Source organism: Rhipicephalus microplus, chromosome X (assembly GCF_043290135.1).
Source record: "Rhipicephalus microplus isolate Deutch F79 chromosome X, USDA_Rmic, whole genome shotgun sequence".
Taxonomy (NCBI): Eukaryota; Metazoa; Arthropoda; class Arachnida; order Ixodida; family Ixodidae; genus Rhipicephalus; species Rhipicephalus microplus.
This window is the reverse complement of record NC_134710.1, coordinates 17,506,635-17,525,465: the sequence shown is the minus strand read 5'-3', so window position 1 is coordinate 17,525,465 and position 18,831 is coordinate 17,506,635. Positions and strand designations below refer to the sequence as shown.

Below are 18,831 nucleotides of genomic sequence, written 5' to 3'. Positions count from 1 at the left end.
TGTGAACAGTGGTGCGCTGTTGACGTTCCAAGACTTGTGAACAAGCTGTGCTCGTGTGACCGAAAATTGAAAGACAGCGTTGATAACTGTTTTGCCCTGCGAAGTCGTGGTGGGGCGGCTTGGCGCTTTTGTTTGTTAAGTCGTCACTTCTCCTTTTTGTGATAACCATAGTCCTAGCGCTTTGATGTGATCAACCAAAACTGCGAGATGCTACATTCTGTTGTGGATCGTGTTACTTTGGAAGCGCGCCTAGACTGTTCTTCGGTAACAAATTGAGAGTTCTATGTGGCAGCGAGAGCCTGTGAACGCCAAGCTTCCCTCCAGCCCCCCAAAAAAGCAAAGATTTCACCGGTGCCTTGCTTTGGATGAAGTTGTAGGCCAATATCGCCTAACTACAGGTTTCCGAGTTCGTCTGGCCATCGTTTTGCACGGCACTAGAGCCTTGACAACAGCCGGTCATGGCCAGTTTTTACACTTTATCAATGGACGTGCACGCCTGGCCAGCCCTTCATTGCTGTCATTGGCAGCTTCCAGTCTGCAGATGCCCTGTGCCTGTTGGCCGTACTTGGTTCCTTATGACACCGACGGCTACTAAATGCTGCCATCGGTGAGTTCACCTTGCAGAACTAAATTTCACCGGTACTATAGTTCACGCAGTTCTATAACGTGTGCAAGTTTTTAAGCCCATCAGATGTAATGTTTCTCTATGGTAAGTTGAGTCATGAAAAATTTACTACTACTACTGTTATATACATACATATATTATGGAGCAAATACATAAAAAGATTTTTGTGAATTGATACAAGTGAGCTCTTGTTTAATTATGAGGTTGGGCCTGTCGATTGACCACGTTTGATAGTTGGAAAGTTAATGTGAATTTATTTTCAGGAGCCAGGTTGCACTTAAAAAATTTCTGGTATTTTGGAAAATTAGTTCTATAGACGATTACCACTGTGGTAGTACTAAACTTCAGTAGGACATATATATTTCGGTACGTAAATTTTACATGAGGCTTCAGTTTATTTCAAAGTGATTATAGCAGATTTTGGTCACTTTAATGAAGTGATAGCTTCCTCAAATAAGTATTAGAAGTGAGTGCTTTTAATTATTGTTTTAAATATCTCGTTTTTGGCTCTTCACAGATCGCAGAGATCGGTTTGTTAAGGTCCTGTGGTGCATCGGTTGCACATTCTGGCACATCAATCCTCATCATTACTTGGAGCACCTGTACAAAAATAGGAAGGACACGTTCTACCTAACTGTGCAAGCCTATGTCACTGCTCGGACTGTTATCATTCAGCGGATCTGGCGTGAAAGCATGCATGGCAGCCTCATCTGGAAGGACTGCAATCTGCTTGGGAGCTTCGAGGGCACAAAACTGCCTAACGGCTGGCTGCAAGGTTAGTTTTTCTTTAATACATACGATTACGTGAACACCACTTACTGTGCACAAATTGAAAACCCAAGCATGGTTGCTTTCAGTGGATACCTGTAATACTCTTACACATAATTCTTATTCAACATTTACAGAACTAAATTGCAAGATACTTGAGATTGTTGAAAGCTGAAAGCCTGCAGCTTATGAATGAAACTCCAATAATCTGAGACTCAAAAGCTTGTGCTTTGAAACGAGCACAAATACTTTGATTCCTTATTGAGCTCTCGAGCTTGTGACTCCCTCTGTGGATCAAGTGCTCTGGAAGGAAATAGCAAGTGGGTGAAAATTGCCTGGCTGTTCACAACTTGCAAGGAGAAAGACCTATTGAAAGAAGCCTCAGATGACATAGGGCCAGTAACTGCATCTTTTACCTAATGTAGCTTTTTCTCTCTCAGTACTGTTGCTTGTGTTTCAGCCGAACATGTTCACCACGATTGCATAGTGATATATATTTTTCTACAAATTGTACCTGACCTAAGTATGCATTGTTGATCTTTAAAGGTGAAGTTCAGTGTGTTTCAAAGCCATGGCTTCTCATTTCTCTGTCTGTGGCTAGCCTATTTCAGCAGCAGAGCGATGCAGCTAGCACACATGCAATCCAAGTCATGGAGCGCTCCTTTGGAGTTCTGTGCAGGACACAGCATATCCATCCGGCAAGACACTGGTATCAACATTAATGGTGAGTGTTGGTGGCACCTGTAGTAGGAGCCCGTTGTGTTTGTTGCGTGTGGTTATTTCCCCTGATGAAGTGCATTTTTGAAAGGTTTTCTTCATTTAGAATAATATATGTCAGTAACAAGCACACTCATAATCCACAAGTTCTTTGTGTCTTCTAGACTGCCCATTTGCTCCTATATGCGGTATGGTGAGCTGGCTATGTTAGACAGCCTTAAATTTTCAACATTGGCTGTTGTGTTGTAATGCAGTCTAACTTGTGTTTCTTAGTGAACTTATTTGTGGTCTACTTCTCGCACCTAGTGTAAAGTCGAAATAAAAGAAACTCTATTGGCTTTTTATGCCTGTCAGAAGTTTTATGCCTTCATCTATAACATTGTGGTTTTGCTCTTGTATCATAATAAATATATTTTCAGCCTTCACTGTTTGTGTGTGTGTGTTGAGGCTTGTCATTGGCTTCTGAAAATACAATATCTGTAAATATGAGCACATAATTGACAACTATACACCCTTGCATGTAGCATGGTTGTAACAATGATCTGTATTTTTCTAAGTTCCAGCAGTAACAAGGGGTTCGGTGCTCCAAGGTCATGTACAGTGTATCAAGAACAGAGCACAGAAGACGAACAAGTATCAAGGGACTGCCAGTTACTGTTCTCCTGCTCAAAGTTTACAACAGCAGAAAGAGCACATTGTGATGTCAGGAGCAGCTGCTGCTTAACTTCTTAGCAGTGCATTATTCAGTAGTTCGTTTGCTTGCATTCGAAATTATTTAACTTTTGCATGGAAGATACCAAACTATGACACGAGTTTAAAGGCTGCTGTAGTGTTAGTGGTCAAATATTTTTGAGATGAAGTTTTTAACACATGTGTTAAGTGCCTGCGTGTCTCTACATTTACATGCCAAAAATCACAGCATGCATGGTCGCCAATGGTAACTGTGTTTGCATTCTTTGTAGTACAAGAAGTAAAGCCATAGATGCAGTAATCATGTACTTAGTCGATGTAATCCTTCAGTGTACACTCATTTGTATAGCACCAATGATGACATGAGTGTATAAGCTCTGGGAAGTGAATCTATGTGGATTATTTTATTTGGAAAGAAGTAGATCATCACTACTCCTAGTATATCTTAGCAGTAGATTTTAGTGCTTGGGTATTATCCCACTGCCTGTCCGTCCTTCAACAGTCTACTTATCTCCTGTGTAAGTGTAACTTTTTAAATGTATACTTTGCTCGGATAGGTTTGTTCATAATGTAATGCAAATGACTTATCATCTATGCAGCTCTACTCAGACTAGAAATAAAAGTATTTATTTTTATATGTAGCTATAGCATACTTGTGTTTTTCTAGGTGCCTGTACAATTGTTTAGCCCTACAAAAGTGCTGGTATACTCTAATATTGAATCTGGCACCTTAAAATAGTTTGTTAGTGGAAGTAAGAATGTGTTTACAACCAATATTACTATCCTCAGATGAACTGTGAAAACTCTGGGGAAATTTATTTACAGTTTTTGAACGTTGTGAAGGCAAATGTTATGTTCTTTTATTGTGGTCCCTGTTTAATGCAAATGACACATAATTACTTTGCAGTGGCATAGTATTAGTTGTTATTTTACACATATGTGCTGAGCAACATCGCAGTTGAGGCCAGCAGCAAGCCATACATGCAGTGCACTGGAGCATCACCTCACATAGTGTATACAGTCTTTGCCCACCAGTAAGCTTAATATTTTTCAAGCAGACTAATAGGCAGCTGTATGGGAACTGTGTTGGTGTGCAAACTTTGAAGTCTTCTTGAGGAGTGTTTTTCATCATTTGTGTCCAAGTGAAGTAACTACCCAAGGCCACAACTGGTGAGAATGTGGTGGTTTCCTCTCTCCAAAAGCACTCCTACCAGCTGCCTCAATGTTAGCATGGGGTGAATTCACGAACTGGAAATATAATTGGTCCTTGTTTTCTTGGCTGAAAGAGTCACTTCCACCGTTGAGCCACCACGACGCGCCAGAATAGAAACTTTTAGCTAAATAAAGTTGATTCTACTTTTGAGAAGTGTTTTGGGAAAACAAAATGGCACCTATAGCTGTCAATATAAACACTGTTTGCACCAAGGAGCTTAGTAGCTTATAATTGTATTATTCATGTATTGTCTAGAATTTACTCGCGCTGTGCCAACTTTCAGCCCAAGTGTCCTAACATGCTTTGTTAGTGGGTTGTGAATGAGCCAAGCTATGTAAATAAACAGAGTGATATTGCAGACATGTACAAAATATTGATGCACAGCCCTTTTCTTTAGCATGACATTGTCAAGGGCTTTATTCTTGTGTTTCTTATAAAGAGTGCTTGTCACTGGGCATCAGCGGAAAACCATGCATCAAGCTTTTGCGAGATGGTTTGAGAAACACCGTGTTCAGACATAACAGTGCCGGTGGATTTCTCTCGTAAGTTACTTTCTGTAGTATATTCAAATGAGTTTATTAGAATTGTTGTTTTATAGCCATTCATTTTAATATTTACACCTGAGTGTGTGTATGTATGTATGTATGGGTGTACATATGTATATGTGTGTGTGCATATATGTATGTATGTATGTATGTATGTATGTATGTATGTATGTATGTATGTATGTATGTATGTATGTATGTATGTATGTATGTATGTATGTATGTATGTATGTATGTATGTATGTATGTATGTATGTATGTATGTATGTATGTATGTATGTATGTATGTATGTATGTATGTATGTATGTATGTATGTATGTATGTATGTATGTATGTATGTATGTATGTATGTATGTATGTATGTATGTATGTATGTATGTATGTATGTATGTATGTATGTATGTATGTATGTATGTATGTATGTATGTATGTATGTATGTATGTATGTATGTATGTATGTATGTATCTTTTAAATGAGAATCCGTTTATCATTGGTGAGTAAGTTTGGTAATGATATGGCTGAATTTGTTTCTAGTTATTTCTCTTTTGGGCCATTACATATTTCAATTTATTTTGTACTGCATAAAAATAAATGTAACCTTACATAGAATATGTGTGTTCGAAGCAGTTGTTTCATTTACCAACCTACAGTCATGGGCAAGAAATTGGGTAAAATGGAACGAACCTGCGAAGATTAGTTTAGAGCATAGCTAATCTACACGGCATATCTCGTACACATTGCATTGGTTGAATATGTCGATTTCAACCTTTCAATTTTAATCAGGATAAGCAAGCTATCACCCGTCGTTGTATATGTGTGTGATATTTATGCATACGGTGATACCGGTTCACAATTACAATTGAGGTCACAAACCTAGTCAAGCTGAATACACGAATTTTGTCCATGCACCTTTCATCTGCACTGAAACTGTTGTAATAAAAAATAAACTTCAGTTTAGAAATTTATTCTAGTAACCAAAAGCAGGGTAGCTCTTTATCACACAAATCAAATTGCCATTGTTCTGTTCCATTCTGGACAATAGGGACCCTCTCAGCAGAACTCGATTAACTGCTATAGTTCATTTTAACCATTCACAGCGACATTACACTGAAGCGTGCAGCATGACAAATAGCGGGAGAGAAGACACAAACTAATCACTCTGTTCGCGTCAGCTCTAACTGTCCGTGCTCTTTGGTCTTGCTGCATGTGATGATGCCCACCAAATTAGCACGAAAGCGTGTCCCTACAAAGGCAGTCAACTTGGCTGCAAGCAGTTAGCTCACTGCATGTGTACATTTTCTTCAAAACACCGTGAAGACTGATTGCTGGTCGAATATCCAAACACGTGAAAAGTAATATACCAGGTATAATATTGGTATTTCAGCACTGGACACTTTTGCGATAAGAGAGAATGGAGGAAAAAATAATGAACCCTGACTTGTTTAATTTTTGAAGGAGCGCAGTACAGCGCTTTTGGGTCGAAAGGAGAGTGAAAGAAGCAAGTGCGAAAGCCTACTTCTCAAAAAATTAGTACCCGCCACCACGCATAATGCCAGGCCGGGCAACCTCTTGAAAAAAAAAAATGCTCAGTGATTCTGCGAATCGAACCAAGTACCTCGTAGATTGTAGTTGAGCGCTGTAACCGCTCGTCCACTGCAGCAGTGCTTGCATTCGCCCTATTGCTGATATATCGTCATTCCTTCGAATGAAGCCAAATGCAAAAACGTCCGGTGAATCTTTGTCAAAAAGAGAAAAAATAGTTAGAATGAGTTTGCCCAAGGTTACTAGAAGATAGAAACCGCCACGTGTGACTGTATAACCGTGCGCTATTTATTCTTGTACATTACTGTCATGACGTTGGGATAGCCGGCTCTAACGTAGGCTACCTTCTCATAGTTTGCCAAATATAAATAGGAAAATAAAAATATATAACAGCCTGTGACAACGCTAATCAACTATTATGAGTTCACTGTCACTAGTGTCACTTTCACTAGATGAATGCTCAGTTTGCTTCCATTATCGTTATTTAGGAAAGTTTTGGCTCATTAACTCAACTCTCCTACTTAGCAATGATTCTCACATCTAAAGACAGTCGCACTTCATCTCGCTTTCTGAGTGGCTGTCACTCCCATATAACGCGTACTCCTCTTTTTTATGCTCTCGAAGCGTCCGACGCTGCTTTGCGGAGACTTTCCCTGACGTCTGCTGGGCCAGAAAATTGTCTTTATTATCTATCAATTTCAAGCTTTCGCGAAGCCGAAACGAGAGTCTCTCTCTCTCTCTCTCTCTCTCTTCATCCTTTTCGCACGTATGATAACGTCTCTCGACTTCAAGACTCGTATACACGTCCCTTGCTTTGTTTGCGCACTCAAACAACACTGGACGAAATATTTGCACCGTGTTTTGTAAAAAGCATTAGCACTGAGACACCTCCCGACGAGTTTCCCTCATTTTACGTAGACATGTACCTAAGCGTAAGCGTATGCACGTTCTCGCATTCCGGCTTTATAAAAATGCTGCGGTGCATGGAACCAGCGAAATTGCGCTCACAATTTCATTTGATTACTGCTGTTATCTATTTTAGCACAATTCGTCTGCAGGCACCAAAGTCGCTCATGTCTCTTGTAATAAGAATATTGTAACAAAGGCTACCTTTGACTATAGGTACAAAACACCCCTACGTTCACCACTATACCGTGCTAGGTAGCACCGAATTAGTTAAGTAGCAGCGCAGCTTCAATGAAATGTAAGGTAAGTGGTCGCTTTAAATAAGGGAAGACATTCAAGGCCCATTTTCAAACATTGCATGCATCGATTTATGTGTGGTTTCATTTATGTGGTGCACCTGGAGTGTTGTTTACTTGTACTTGGCGAGATAGTGCATGGATTGCTCGGTGGCTTAAGGCCATGAAGCAATTATTTTTTTTTAGCTACAGTCGTTGATTAGAGGCGACTGCTTGGCTTTGCACAGCCCACCAAAACGTCTATTACAACGTACGCGGCATCCCGTAAGCGCTGTAGCAGACGCTGGCGGAACTGAAACTTAGATGCAGCAAATCATTGGCTATCATCGTATACTCTCGATGCTAGACGCTTTGCGTGCTACCTTGATATTATCGGGACACACTTCTTTCTTTCCTTGTCGTTTCATCGGCTATCGTCGGTCCTCCTTGCCCTCTTAAGTGCCGAATAAGTTAAATTCATACCCGCGCTATAGTAATCCCTCCAGATAAGAGAATATTTGGCTAAGAAAATGCGTAGCCAAAGAGAAAGCTTTGTTAATTCGGGCCCTGTATCATATCTCTTGTGGCTTAATGCTACAAGCAGGTTGTGGTCAATTTCCTTTTACCTCTAGTGTGGCTTGCTCTATACTGGTATTTAGCCACCATGGCTGCTTTCTATCTATCTATCTATCTATCTATCTATCTATCTATCTATCTATCTATCTATCTATCTATCTATCTATCTATCTATCTATCTATCTATCTATCTATCTATCTATCTATCTATCTATATATATATATATATATATATATATATATATATATATATATATATATATAAGACAAACAAACGTTATACTTAAGGGCTCGTTTTTGGTGTTTACACAATAATAATAAGGTCTAACAGACAATAATGCAAAGGAAGGTATAGGGGAAGTTATTAAGCCGATTTTGATGTAAATCAGAAGAAAGAAAAGTGGGTGAAAAGATAACTCGCCGTGGGCAGGATCCAAACCTGCGACCTTCGAATAACGCGTTCGATGCTCTACCAATGAGCTACCACAACAGCTATCCCCCCCCCCAGCCACTTTATTGGGTATCTATGTCAATTTAAACGTAGGGGTGTCAGTCAGCGCCACTAGTAGCCATGGCGGCGAGTGTGGCACACTCTTTATGAGCCTGTTTGGCGTAACGTAGAACGTCAAGCTATTACTAACTGGCACCTGACCAATAGTCCCTCGTATACAACCTAAAGGCACCAACCTCTGCCAGTACGAGACCCTCGTTAATGAGTAAGAGAAACAAGTGTATAATTAAGAGCTCGTTTTTTGTGTTTACACAATATTTATAAGATGTAAAAGGCAATAATGCCAAGGAAGGTATAGGAGAAGTTATTAGGCCGATTTTAATGTAAATCAGAAGAAAGAAATGTGGGTGAAAAGATAACTCGCCGTGGGCAGGATCCGAACCTGCGACCTTCGAATAACGCGTTCGATGTTTTACCACTGAGCTACCACGACAGCTATCCCTCCAGCCACTTTATTGGGTATCTATGTCAATTTAAACGTAGGAGTGTAAGTCAGCGCCACTAGTAGCCATGGCGGCGAGTGTGGCGCACTCTTTATGAGCCTATTGGCGTAACGTAGAGCGTCAACCTATTACTAACTGGCAGCTGACACTATAGTTTCAGTTTCAGTTTTATTGAGCATTTTCTTCACAGAGTTGCGAAAAAGAAAACGCAAGGATAAGAGGAAAAAGCTGCTATGTTAGCAGCTTGACGAGGCTCCTACCCCTTTTCATTTGGCATTACAAAAATCCATAGAGCACAAAACATGAAAAAACAATTTAACGTCGATTTTCAAAACTTCAAGAAATTAGGATATAAAAAGAAAATGCATCAAAATTACATCAGCTTCAGGTTTACATAAAATAAGCAAGCCACAAAGAGAGAAAAACAGCAAAAAACAAAAGAAAACAGCGTGCGGTCAATCATGAAACAATGCACACGTTGCTAAACGGCAACCAAAGTATTACAAAATGATTATACAACGTTTACAAAACTGGGTATGCGAAAAGCACAAGTTTTAAAGCACAAGGGAAACACTGACGAGTGAAATGTTGCATGTTTTACTCGTAAAAAGAAGCAACGAAAAAAAATGTCAAAGAAAGCAAACATCATAGGTCCATGTTATACACGAGCACTATTATAGGGTGTTTCTTTTACATATAGTACTGTAGCCGGACAACTAGAAGAAGCTAAACTACACGCCGCCATTATGGATGAGAAGGTTCTTAAGTTGTTTTTATGTATATTAAAGATGTCTATGTTTTTATTTTCAAACATGTTAAAACAAGCTGGAATACAGTGTTCAAGTCTTCTCAAACTGTGATTAGTTTGCGAATAAGGAACGAACCAGGAAGGCCTTTTCCGAATGTGATAATAGGATTGGGTATTTTTTCTGAGGTTACACAGTTTAAGAAAACAAGCGTTGTTTGATAACAAGCTTTGTTTGTATTTCATAATAAGGTTGAAACTGTGTATGTGATCGTTCGGTAAAATCTTATATTCTCTGAATAAATGACTTGTATGTGCGTCGTATGGTACGTTTGCAATATGACGAATCGCTTTTTTCTGCAGTAAAAATATTTTGTTCCGATTTGCTTTAGATGTATCTGCCCACACTAGACTACAATAGTTTATGTGAGATGAAAACAACGTATTATAGAGTAAAAGTTTAATGTTTGCTGGAAGTATCTGTCGAAGTTTAGAGAGAGCACCACACGTCCTAGCTATATTTCTAGTTACTTTAATAACGTGTTTGTCCCAATTAAGATTTTCATTTAAAATTACTCTTAATGATGAAACTTCTTTGACAAACTCAATTTTTTCGGGCCCGAGATATATATCCAAACCACGACAGACAGCCTGCTGAACCGGTGCAAATACCACAGCTTTGGATTTTTTTGTGTTGATCTATAAATAATTTGCAGTACTCCATATGAAGATGTCGTTAAGAATGTTGTTGGCTGAGTCTGCAAGCTTACCTAAATCATTACCATGAAAAAATATACTAGTGTCATCTGCATAAATTATAAAGTGAACATATTTGCTGACACTTATTATATCATTTATATAAATATTAAACAGTAGGGGTCCTAATATGCTGCCCTGAGGTACACCTGACGTTATGGTTAGTAGGGAGGATTGGCTGTCATTTATAACTACAGATTGCTTTCTTTGTGATAAATAAGATTTCAGAAAGTCAAGTGGGGTTTCCCGAAAACCATAATGGCGCAATTTTGCATAGAGTACTTCGTGGTTGATTCTATCGAACGCTTTGGAATAGTCAATAAAAACACCCAGTGTTAACAGTTTCTTTTAAAATGAGTTAAGTATGAGTTCTTTTTGTGCGAGGAGAGCCAGTTCCGTGGACATGCCCCGTCGGAAGCCAAATTGATGCGGTGATAATATAGAGTACTTTTCACAAAAAGACTTGACACGTTGATATATAATTTTCTCTAGCCCTTTAGATATAACAGGAAGTATCGAGATCGGACGATAATCAGAAAAGATATTTTGGTCACCAGATTTGTATAAGACACTAACTCTCGCATGCTTCATTTTTTCTGGGAAAACTCCCGTGGATAAGCAGATATTAAACAGATGGGTAAGAACAGGTAACAAAAGATCAAGTGCTGCTTTAATAGGTCAAATTTGTAGGTCATCTATGTCCCGAGCAGTAGTGTTCTTTAGTGACATAAATACAGACAATACTTCTTGAGGAGTTGTGTTTAAAAAATATGCAGTGCTCATGTTTGGCACATTTAGAAAGTCCCTGCAATCACTATTACAGGCACGAGAAGGGTTTGATAAATCAGAGGACACCAGCGTTGTGAAGTACACGTTAAATTTATTAGCAAGTTCTTGACCTATTACTATCTTGTTATCTATGTTTATCTATGTGCGTTGTCTCGAGAGCAACTTCTATTTAGAAGCTTATTTATTTCTCGCCAAAGCACGTCGCCACGAGTGCTAACCCTCTTGAAAAGAGCTTCATAGTACGCATCCTTAGTTTTTCTCAGTTGCTTTGTTACAAAATTTCTATACTGCTTGAATTCCGAAAGATCGTTATGGTGTCTTGTTTTCACGAATTTCGCGTACAGTAGATTTTTCTTCTTAATCATTTCCAGACATTCTCGCGTCATCCATTGTTTTCGACCGTTCTTTAGGGTTTCGACAGTTTTATATTTAAAACACTTATGGTAAGTTTTTCTTAACAGGCACATGAATATTTCATACGCCTCATTAGCGTTAACTGATTTATAGACAGGCTCCCAACAAATCTGCGCAATTTCACGCCTAAAAGTGTCCAATGTTTTGTTACTAATTTCCTGTTTTTTGTATGATTCTGGAGTTGATACTTTTGCACGATTAAGATACTCGTTGCGATTATGAAACATGTATATAGGGTAGTGATCACTAATATCGGCAATAACAGTTCCAAATACGGTTGAATCACTTATGTCGTTTGTAATAAGTAAGTCGATAAGGCTTTCAGTATCTCAAGTGACACGTGTAGGCTGAGTAATAATATTAGCACACGCAAAGGAATCAAGTAGTAGTTAGAAGTTACCAGAGGTTTCAGTTTGCTGTGAAAGGTTTATGTTGCAGTAGCCCCCTATGATAATGTGCAACTTGTTAGTGCACGCATACGTAAGCAGATTTTCAAGAAATTGAAAAAAAACGCTTCAGTTTTTCCTTCAGGTGGACGATAAACTACCACATATACATACTTGTGACATGCTAGTGATAATGCCTCATAGTCTGGTGTAATCGCTGAAAAGTCTGAGAGAAGGCTTCAAACTAAATGGTCAGCAATTAGTTGCAAAACAACTCCCCCTCGAAGAGAGGGCCTGTTTAGAAAGAACAATTTATACGTTGGCAAGCATAGTACCTCGTCATTGCACGTGTACCAAGTTTCAGAAATCATGATGATGTCGAATTTAAACGAGAATTCGTCGAGAAACGTAGTTATATCATCGTGCTTGTTGCGAGCTGAGCGAGCATTTAAGTGCATGATACTGCAATATCCACTAGTATAAGGTATATTGACATCATGTGGTAATATTGCCATCTTAACAAAAGGAAAAAAAGAAAAAGAAAAAAAAAGTCGCACCGAAAAAACGAAAAGCGCTAATCAGATAAGCCTACGGCATGCTAGATGCCCCGCGGCTGCTTGAAATGGCCGCGTGTATCTTGTGCAAGTCAGCTTCACATGTGATTTGAACTGCACGAGATGTTTCCGTTTCACGCGCAAATATTTTGCCACCACTTGCGCACGCGAAGCGCCAGTTCATTTTCCGTTTCCGAGCAATCGTCATACCCAGCAACTTTTTCAGTTGGGGACAAAGGTAGATAGATATGTGGGGTTTAACGTCCCAAAACCACTATATGATTATGAGAGACGGCGTAGTGGAGGGCTCCGGAAATTTAGACCACCTGGGGTTCTTTAACGTGCACCCAAATCTGAGCACACGGGCCTACAACTTTTCCGCCTCCATGGGAAATGCAGCCGCCGCAGCCGGGATTCGAACCCACGCCCTGCGGGGCTGGGGACAAAGGTGCTCATTCACGAAAACAGACTGTTTAGTTGTGAAACCCAGTTCCTCAGCTGTGAGTCGAGTTCTCCTTGCTTTCTTAACGATGACATCCCTCTTAGCTCGGCGATTGAAAACAACCACGATGTTTTCGTTCAGGGAGGCATCACTACCTGCTTTGCTACCCCGATCGGGAACAGCGCTTGCATGAGGGCGTACCTCGTTGTTCTTTGCAACACCTGGGTTTGGTGCCGTGTTACTTTGCGAAGTGGCACACCTCGCTGGCAAACGGTGGCATATTTCTATGTCTTGTTCACTTATTGGCTCCTCCAAGGCGTCACCAACTTTGGCAAGCAATTGCGCAAGGTTTTCATTAAGGGTACGTGGAATCCCTTAAGTTTCTATATTTTTGTTTCGAGAGTATTGATCCTGAGCAGTTAGGCGCGTGAAATTTTCGTGCACCAAGTTTCTCAAACGGTCTATCTCACATTGCATTGCCTCTTGGGACGCCCTGAGAGCAGCGTTTTCCTTCCTAATTTCAGCGCACTCTTGTTTTATATTTTCGTAGTTTTTGTTCATGTATTCAAGGCTTTTGTTTAACTCTCTGATTTCTTTCCGAATGTCGCGTTTGAAGTCCGCGAACTCAGTACCCATGATTAAAGGCCAAGTTACAGATTTAACAGTGGGCAAAACAAGTACAAACTTTGAAAAATAGGCAACAGAGACAGCGCTAGGATAGCAAATAAACTATACAAAACAGGAGGGAAATTGCCTAAGCTGAGAAAACAACAGCGATAAGCGTCCCTGTCGTATGCTGTCCCTGCTGCCACGTGATCGAGGGAGGCGTTACCACTGTCTTTTTGAAGGGCCAGGGGTGGCCGATGCCACGTGGTATGATGCCGGGCGCAAAAACGTAGCCGGTCGGTCAGCGCGGCACTCCCGCAAGGCGCTGGATGCAGTACGCTCCGCTATCAACGCCGATAGTCAGCCACGGTGCGCCTCGAACACCTGGGAAAACAACAGCAATAAGCGTCCCTGTCGCATGCTTTCCCTGCTGCCAAGTCTCTCGTATACAACCTAAAGGCACCAAGTCTGCCAGTACGAGACCCTCGTTAATGAATAAGAAAAGCAAGTGCATACTTAGAGCTCGTTCTTTGAGTTTATACAATATTGATAAGATCTAACAGACAATAACGCAAAAAAAGGTATAGGGGAAGTTATTAGGCCGATTTTAATGTAAATCAGAAGAAAGAAGAAAAGTGGATGAAAAGATAACTCGCCGTGGGCAGGATGCGAACCTGTGACCTTCGAATAACGCGTTCGATGCTCTACCACTGAGCTACCACGGCAGATATATATATATATATATATATATATATATATATATATATATATATATATATATATATATATATATATATATATATATATATATATATATATATATAAGTCACCAGAAGAAGCGAACGAGCAAACGAAAAACGATGCTTTATTGCCAACGTTACGGCTGGGGACCGGCCTTCGTCACGGCATGCGTGCATTTTACACTAACACGCACTTCTTAAAGACATAGCATGGGGACCCCCAATTGTGAATCATCACTCTTAGCAATATTGACATACATGTTAACAAAAAGTTATACAGACATGCGCAGCAATTTGTTGATAGCGGAGCAGCAGCGCGCTATACAGAATATGGTAGGGTAAGGTGACTTAAAAGCATAGATACAAATAATATGATGGACACTTGTGATATCGCAACATTTGTGAATGAACGAAAAAAGGCAATGCCATGGTAAGTTACGTTCGTTGTCAATGAAATATACATGAGCATAATATCACCATTTATGTCACAAATGTGGTAACAGAGTGTGCATGGATTCTGGTCAACTAACTAATGTGTCACCAATGACACCGCAACGTAATCACGGCAGTGGACAAACGTATATGTGGGCTACGGCGGTTGATTTATCTGATTTGCCGGTAAATTCGTAAGCCTCCCTGGGTTTTCGTTTATTCCTGACGCTATGGCGTTAAATTTTTGAATAAGAAAAGATTCACGAACTTTCCTTTCGTAGTGCGATTTAAAACCAGATTCGAGTATTGTGGCAGTTATGTTGTCGAAAGAGTGGCCAGGGGTAGCGAGGTGTTTGGACAGGGGAAGGCTAGGCAGGCACCTGACGTGTGACCTGTGATTATTAAAGCGCAACCGGAAAGCTGTCTCTGTTTGACCAATATATTGGAGGTCACACAATGAGCATTGGAACAAGTAGATTGCATTTCTCGTTTCGCAGTCGAAATTGCCTTTTATCCAGAGAGTGAAGTTCGACGCAGAGCTCTTAACAATACGCGAGGTGGTCATGTGGGGGCACACCTTGCAGCGTGCCTTGTTGCATGGGTGACACCCCACTGGGGCTGGCGTTGATAGTTTGGAAGACGTAAGTATGTCTCGTAGGTATCTCGATCGGCGGTAAACTGCTCGTGGAGGCTCCGGGAAGACGTCTTTGAGACGATTGCTCTGCATTAGTTTGTTGTAGTGCTTTTTGAGGATCGCCTTAGCATTTGGAGTTGACGGAGAATGTGTCAGAATTAAATTGATGTGTTTCCGGTGCGCAAGTTCTTGATTTGATTTTAGAAGCGCTCTTCGGTCAATTGCATCGGCGCGCATAATCGCATTGTCGATAATCTGAGGCGAGTACTGTTGTACGGTTAGGGCATCACGAAGCTTATCACAGTTTTCAACAAAGTCTGAATTTTCAGAGCACAGCCGTTTGAAACGAAGTGCTTGACTGTAGGGTATACTCGTCTTACAATGATTTACATGGCTGCTTTTGAAATGAAGGTATCGGTGAGCGTCGGTGGGTTTTCTGTATACTTTAGTAGATAATTTTTCGCCGCAAAGAAATACTGTTACATACAGCAAATAGATGGATGCCTTCGAGTACGAATGTGACAATGAAATGGATGGATGAACCTTGTTAAAGTCTGCAATAAAAGTCATTAGTTCCGCTTCGCCGTGATGCCAGATAAAAAGTATGTCGTCTTAAAAACGTTCGTAGTAGTATGGCTGTAGTCTTCGCGTTGAAAGAAAATGATTTTCCAATTGGCCCATAAATATATTCGCGTAATTTGGACCAATTTTGGTGCCCATTGAAGTGCCACTAACTTGTACGTAGTGAACACCGTCGAACTGAAAATAGTTAAGCTCAAGGATGAGTTTTAATAATGTGGCTAATGTACAGCTATCAACAGATTTGTCACATGATGAGTCGTTATAAGCATCCACTACTGCACGAATGCCGTCTTTGTGGGGAATATTAGTATAGAGTTACGCAACATCTAATGTTACCAGAAATGAGTCAGCAGGTATATTCAGGTCGATGATGTCAGCGAGGAAATGAGAAGTGTCCTTCAGATAGGATGGAAAAGTTGGAGGTAGTATACTAATCAGGCCATCCACATAGCTTGAAAGTAGTTCGGTGACAGTGCCAATGCCTGACACTATAGGATGACCGGGGTTATTGGGCTTATGTATTTTAGGCAATAGGTAAAACCTTCCTGGAACAGGGCTCAGTGGGAATAATGAGTACTTTGCTTTATCGGGAAATTTGTCATCCAGTATTAAATGCTTGATTGTATCAGTAAGGATGTCCTTAAATTCTTCGATGGGGTTTTCACTGAGTCGCTTGTAAAACGTGTCATTATCTAGCCGTCTCTGAGCTTCACAAACGTAGTCCGTTGTGTTCATTAACACGATTGCGCCTCCTTTATCAGCGGGTTTTATTACAATATCTGTGTGTTCTTGTAAACATTTAACTGCATTCCGTTCTTTGAATGTGAGGTTTCCTTTGAATGAAATGCGGTTCCCATAAGCCTGCAGGATGTCACGCTGAACTGCAGAAATGTACATATCGAGGAATTCATCGCGTTGTGTAGGCGGCGTCCAGTGTTGATGGGAAGACATGTTACTCTTGGATGATGAACGTTTATGAAAGAATTCGCTTAGCCTCATACTGCGCGCGAATTCATCTAAGTCTTTTATCAAGTTAAATTCATTGTAGCCGCCAGTAGCTGGACAGAAATTCAAGCCCCGAGCAAGCACACTCATTTCTGAGTCAGATAAAACCACGTTTGGAACGTTTACTACGTTAGGTCAAGCTGATAGTTTGTCTCGTCTAGAACAGGATGATTCGACGGGAAGGGAATCTGCGTTGGTCAGTGGTTTTCGCAGGGTAATGTGGTCACGCAAAACCTTTTTTGCTTTCTTCTGTTCAATTTCTAATTGTTTTCTCTGTTCGTATTTAACCATCGAAGCCGATTCAGAGGGATCCAACATACGAGCCTTGCCCCGCCGCGGTGGTCTAGTGGCTAAGGTACTCGGCTGCTGACCCGCACGTCGCGGGTTCGAATCCCGGCTGCGGCGGCTGCATTTCCGATGGAGGCGGAAATGTTGTAGTTCCGTGTACTCAGATTTGGGTGCACGTTAAAGAACCCCAGGTGGTCGAAATTTCCGGAGCCCTCCACTACGGCGTCTCTCATAATCAAATGGTGGTTTTGGGACGTTAAACCCCACAAATCAATCAACATACGAGCCTTGCGCAACTGTCGTTCACTGTTTAATAACGTTTTGACAGCTGAATTATAATGGTCGATGATGATGCGCATGAGAGCTAGGGACGCATTCTTTAACGTTTCGTTCCATTTCTCGACGTTGCGTTGTGACATTTGGGAAGTTGCTGGTTTGAGCGAAATCACAAGTCCTTTCGGTACAGTCAAGGCGTTTAGATAGGTTTTTAGCGTAGATGCGTGAAGTTTGTATTTTACACGTTTTTCCACAATTTTTCTAATTCTGAGAAAGTCACGACTCTGAATAGGGTTGTCGCATGAGGTCGGTATTAGTCATTTCTTTGAAGATACAGTGCTTTTCTCACGATTGCATTTTTTTAAAGGGTACCGGTGAAACAAAGAAATGTTTCCAGACCTTTCACGAGTGGAGAGTCCTTGGTTCTTTGCTTTCGCAGCAACTGTGGCGTAGGTATATTTTTCTTGCGCAAGTGGCTAGGTGTAGATTTCGAGCACTTGGGGGCGTTGGGGTGAAGATGAGCGGGGCGAGGACGCAAGTTGCGCAAGACCAGGTTGGTAGGCGTTGGAGGATTGCTTCATGGGACCACTGGGCATATGGTCTAGCCAAGAGGAAGACGAGGTGTCCGTTGCTTTCCGGAAACACAGCTGCTTGATGTGGCCAGCCATCAGTGCAACAGCCTCGAAGTTTGGGTGAAGGCCGTCTGCCGCGAGGACGCGCACCGAAGGAAACTATTCCAAGGCATGGTCCAGAAAGAACACCCGGTCAGAGCGACAGCAGGAGCTCCGTAGGCGGTCGTTGAAATCACAGGCTTCGTGATTACAGTGGCGGACAATTGCTTCATTGTGCTTGTCACGACGGCGGTTTAAAGCACGGGGTAGTAATAAAGTTGCATAGATCCGGCTTATCATGGGGCGTTTCTACAGAATGAGTTGTAGCAGGGCCTTGTACTTGTGGCACGTTACACGTCCGGTGCTGTGAACCAAATCATTCGTTCCAACATGAAGAATCAGAGTTGTCGTTGAAGATGGCACGAAGTCCAAAAGGCCATGTACGTCACGTATCACAGCGCCAAACTGTGTGATGAACGCAGGGGTGCCCTCTCGAAGAGGGTCGAAATGCTGAAACATATACTTCGTTTAGGAGTCGCCAATGACAGCCATAGAAACTGTCGTCTTCGGGAATTTCAATTTGATTGTTTTCGTTGCCGTCCTGCCAGAATCTATAGGTATTTGGTATTTCTTGAAAGTCTTCCTGGATTCCGGTCGAGTTATAAGTCACCAGAAGAAGCGAACGAGCAAACAAAAAACGATGCTTTATTGCCAACGTTACGGCCGGGGACCGGCCTTCGTCAGGGCATACGTGCATA

At 41.1% G+C, this 18,831-nt stretch overlaps 1 protein-coding gene across 1 annotated transcript; it reads left to right on the top strand.

The window, feature by feature from the left end:
• The first annotated feature begins 1,150 nt into the window (after window positions 1–1,150).
• LOC142777450 (uncharacterized) lies at window positions 1,151–4,384 on the top strand. Its single transcript, XM_075881873.1, has 3 exons — window positions 1,151–1,400; window positions 1,995–2,117; window positions 2,668–4,384. The coding sequence occupies exons 1-3, from the start codon at window positions 1,319–1,321 to the stop codon at window positions 2,832–2,834; spliced, it is 372 nt and encodes a 123-aa protein (XP_075737988.1). The 5' UTR covers window positions 1,151–1,318; the 3' UTR covers window positions 2,835–4,384.
• Window positions 4,385–18,831: the final 14,447 nt, after the last annotated feature.

What these genes read in the sequence shown, in the direction of transcription:
- LOC142777450 (XM_075881873.1), top strand. Translation starts at nt 1,319, where the DNA reads ATGCATGGCAGCCTCATCTGGAAGGACTGCAATCTGCTTGGGAGCTTC. An exon ending in GCCTAACGGCTGGCTGCAAG is followed by an intron (nt 1,401 to 1,994) that starts GTTAGTTTTTCT and finishes GTCTGTGGCTAG; the next exon opens with CCTATTTCAGCAGCAGAGCG. An exon ending in CACTGGTATCAACATTAATG is followed by an intron (nt 2,118 to 2,667) that starts GTGAGTGTTGGT and finishes TATTTTTCTAAG; the next exon opens with TTCCAGCAGTAACAAGGGGT.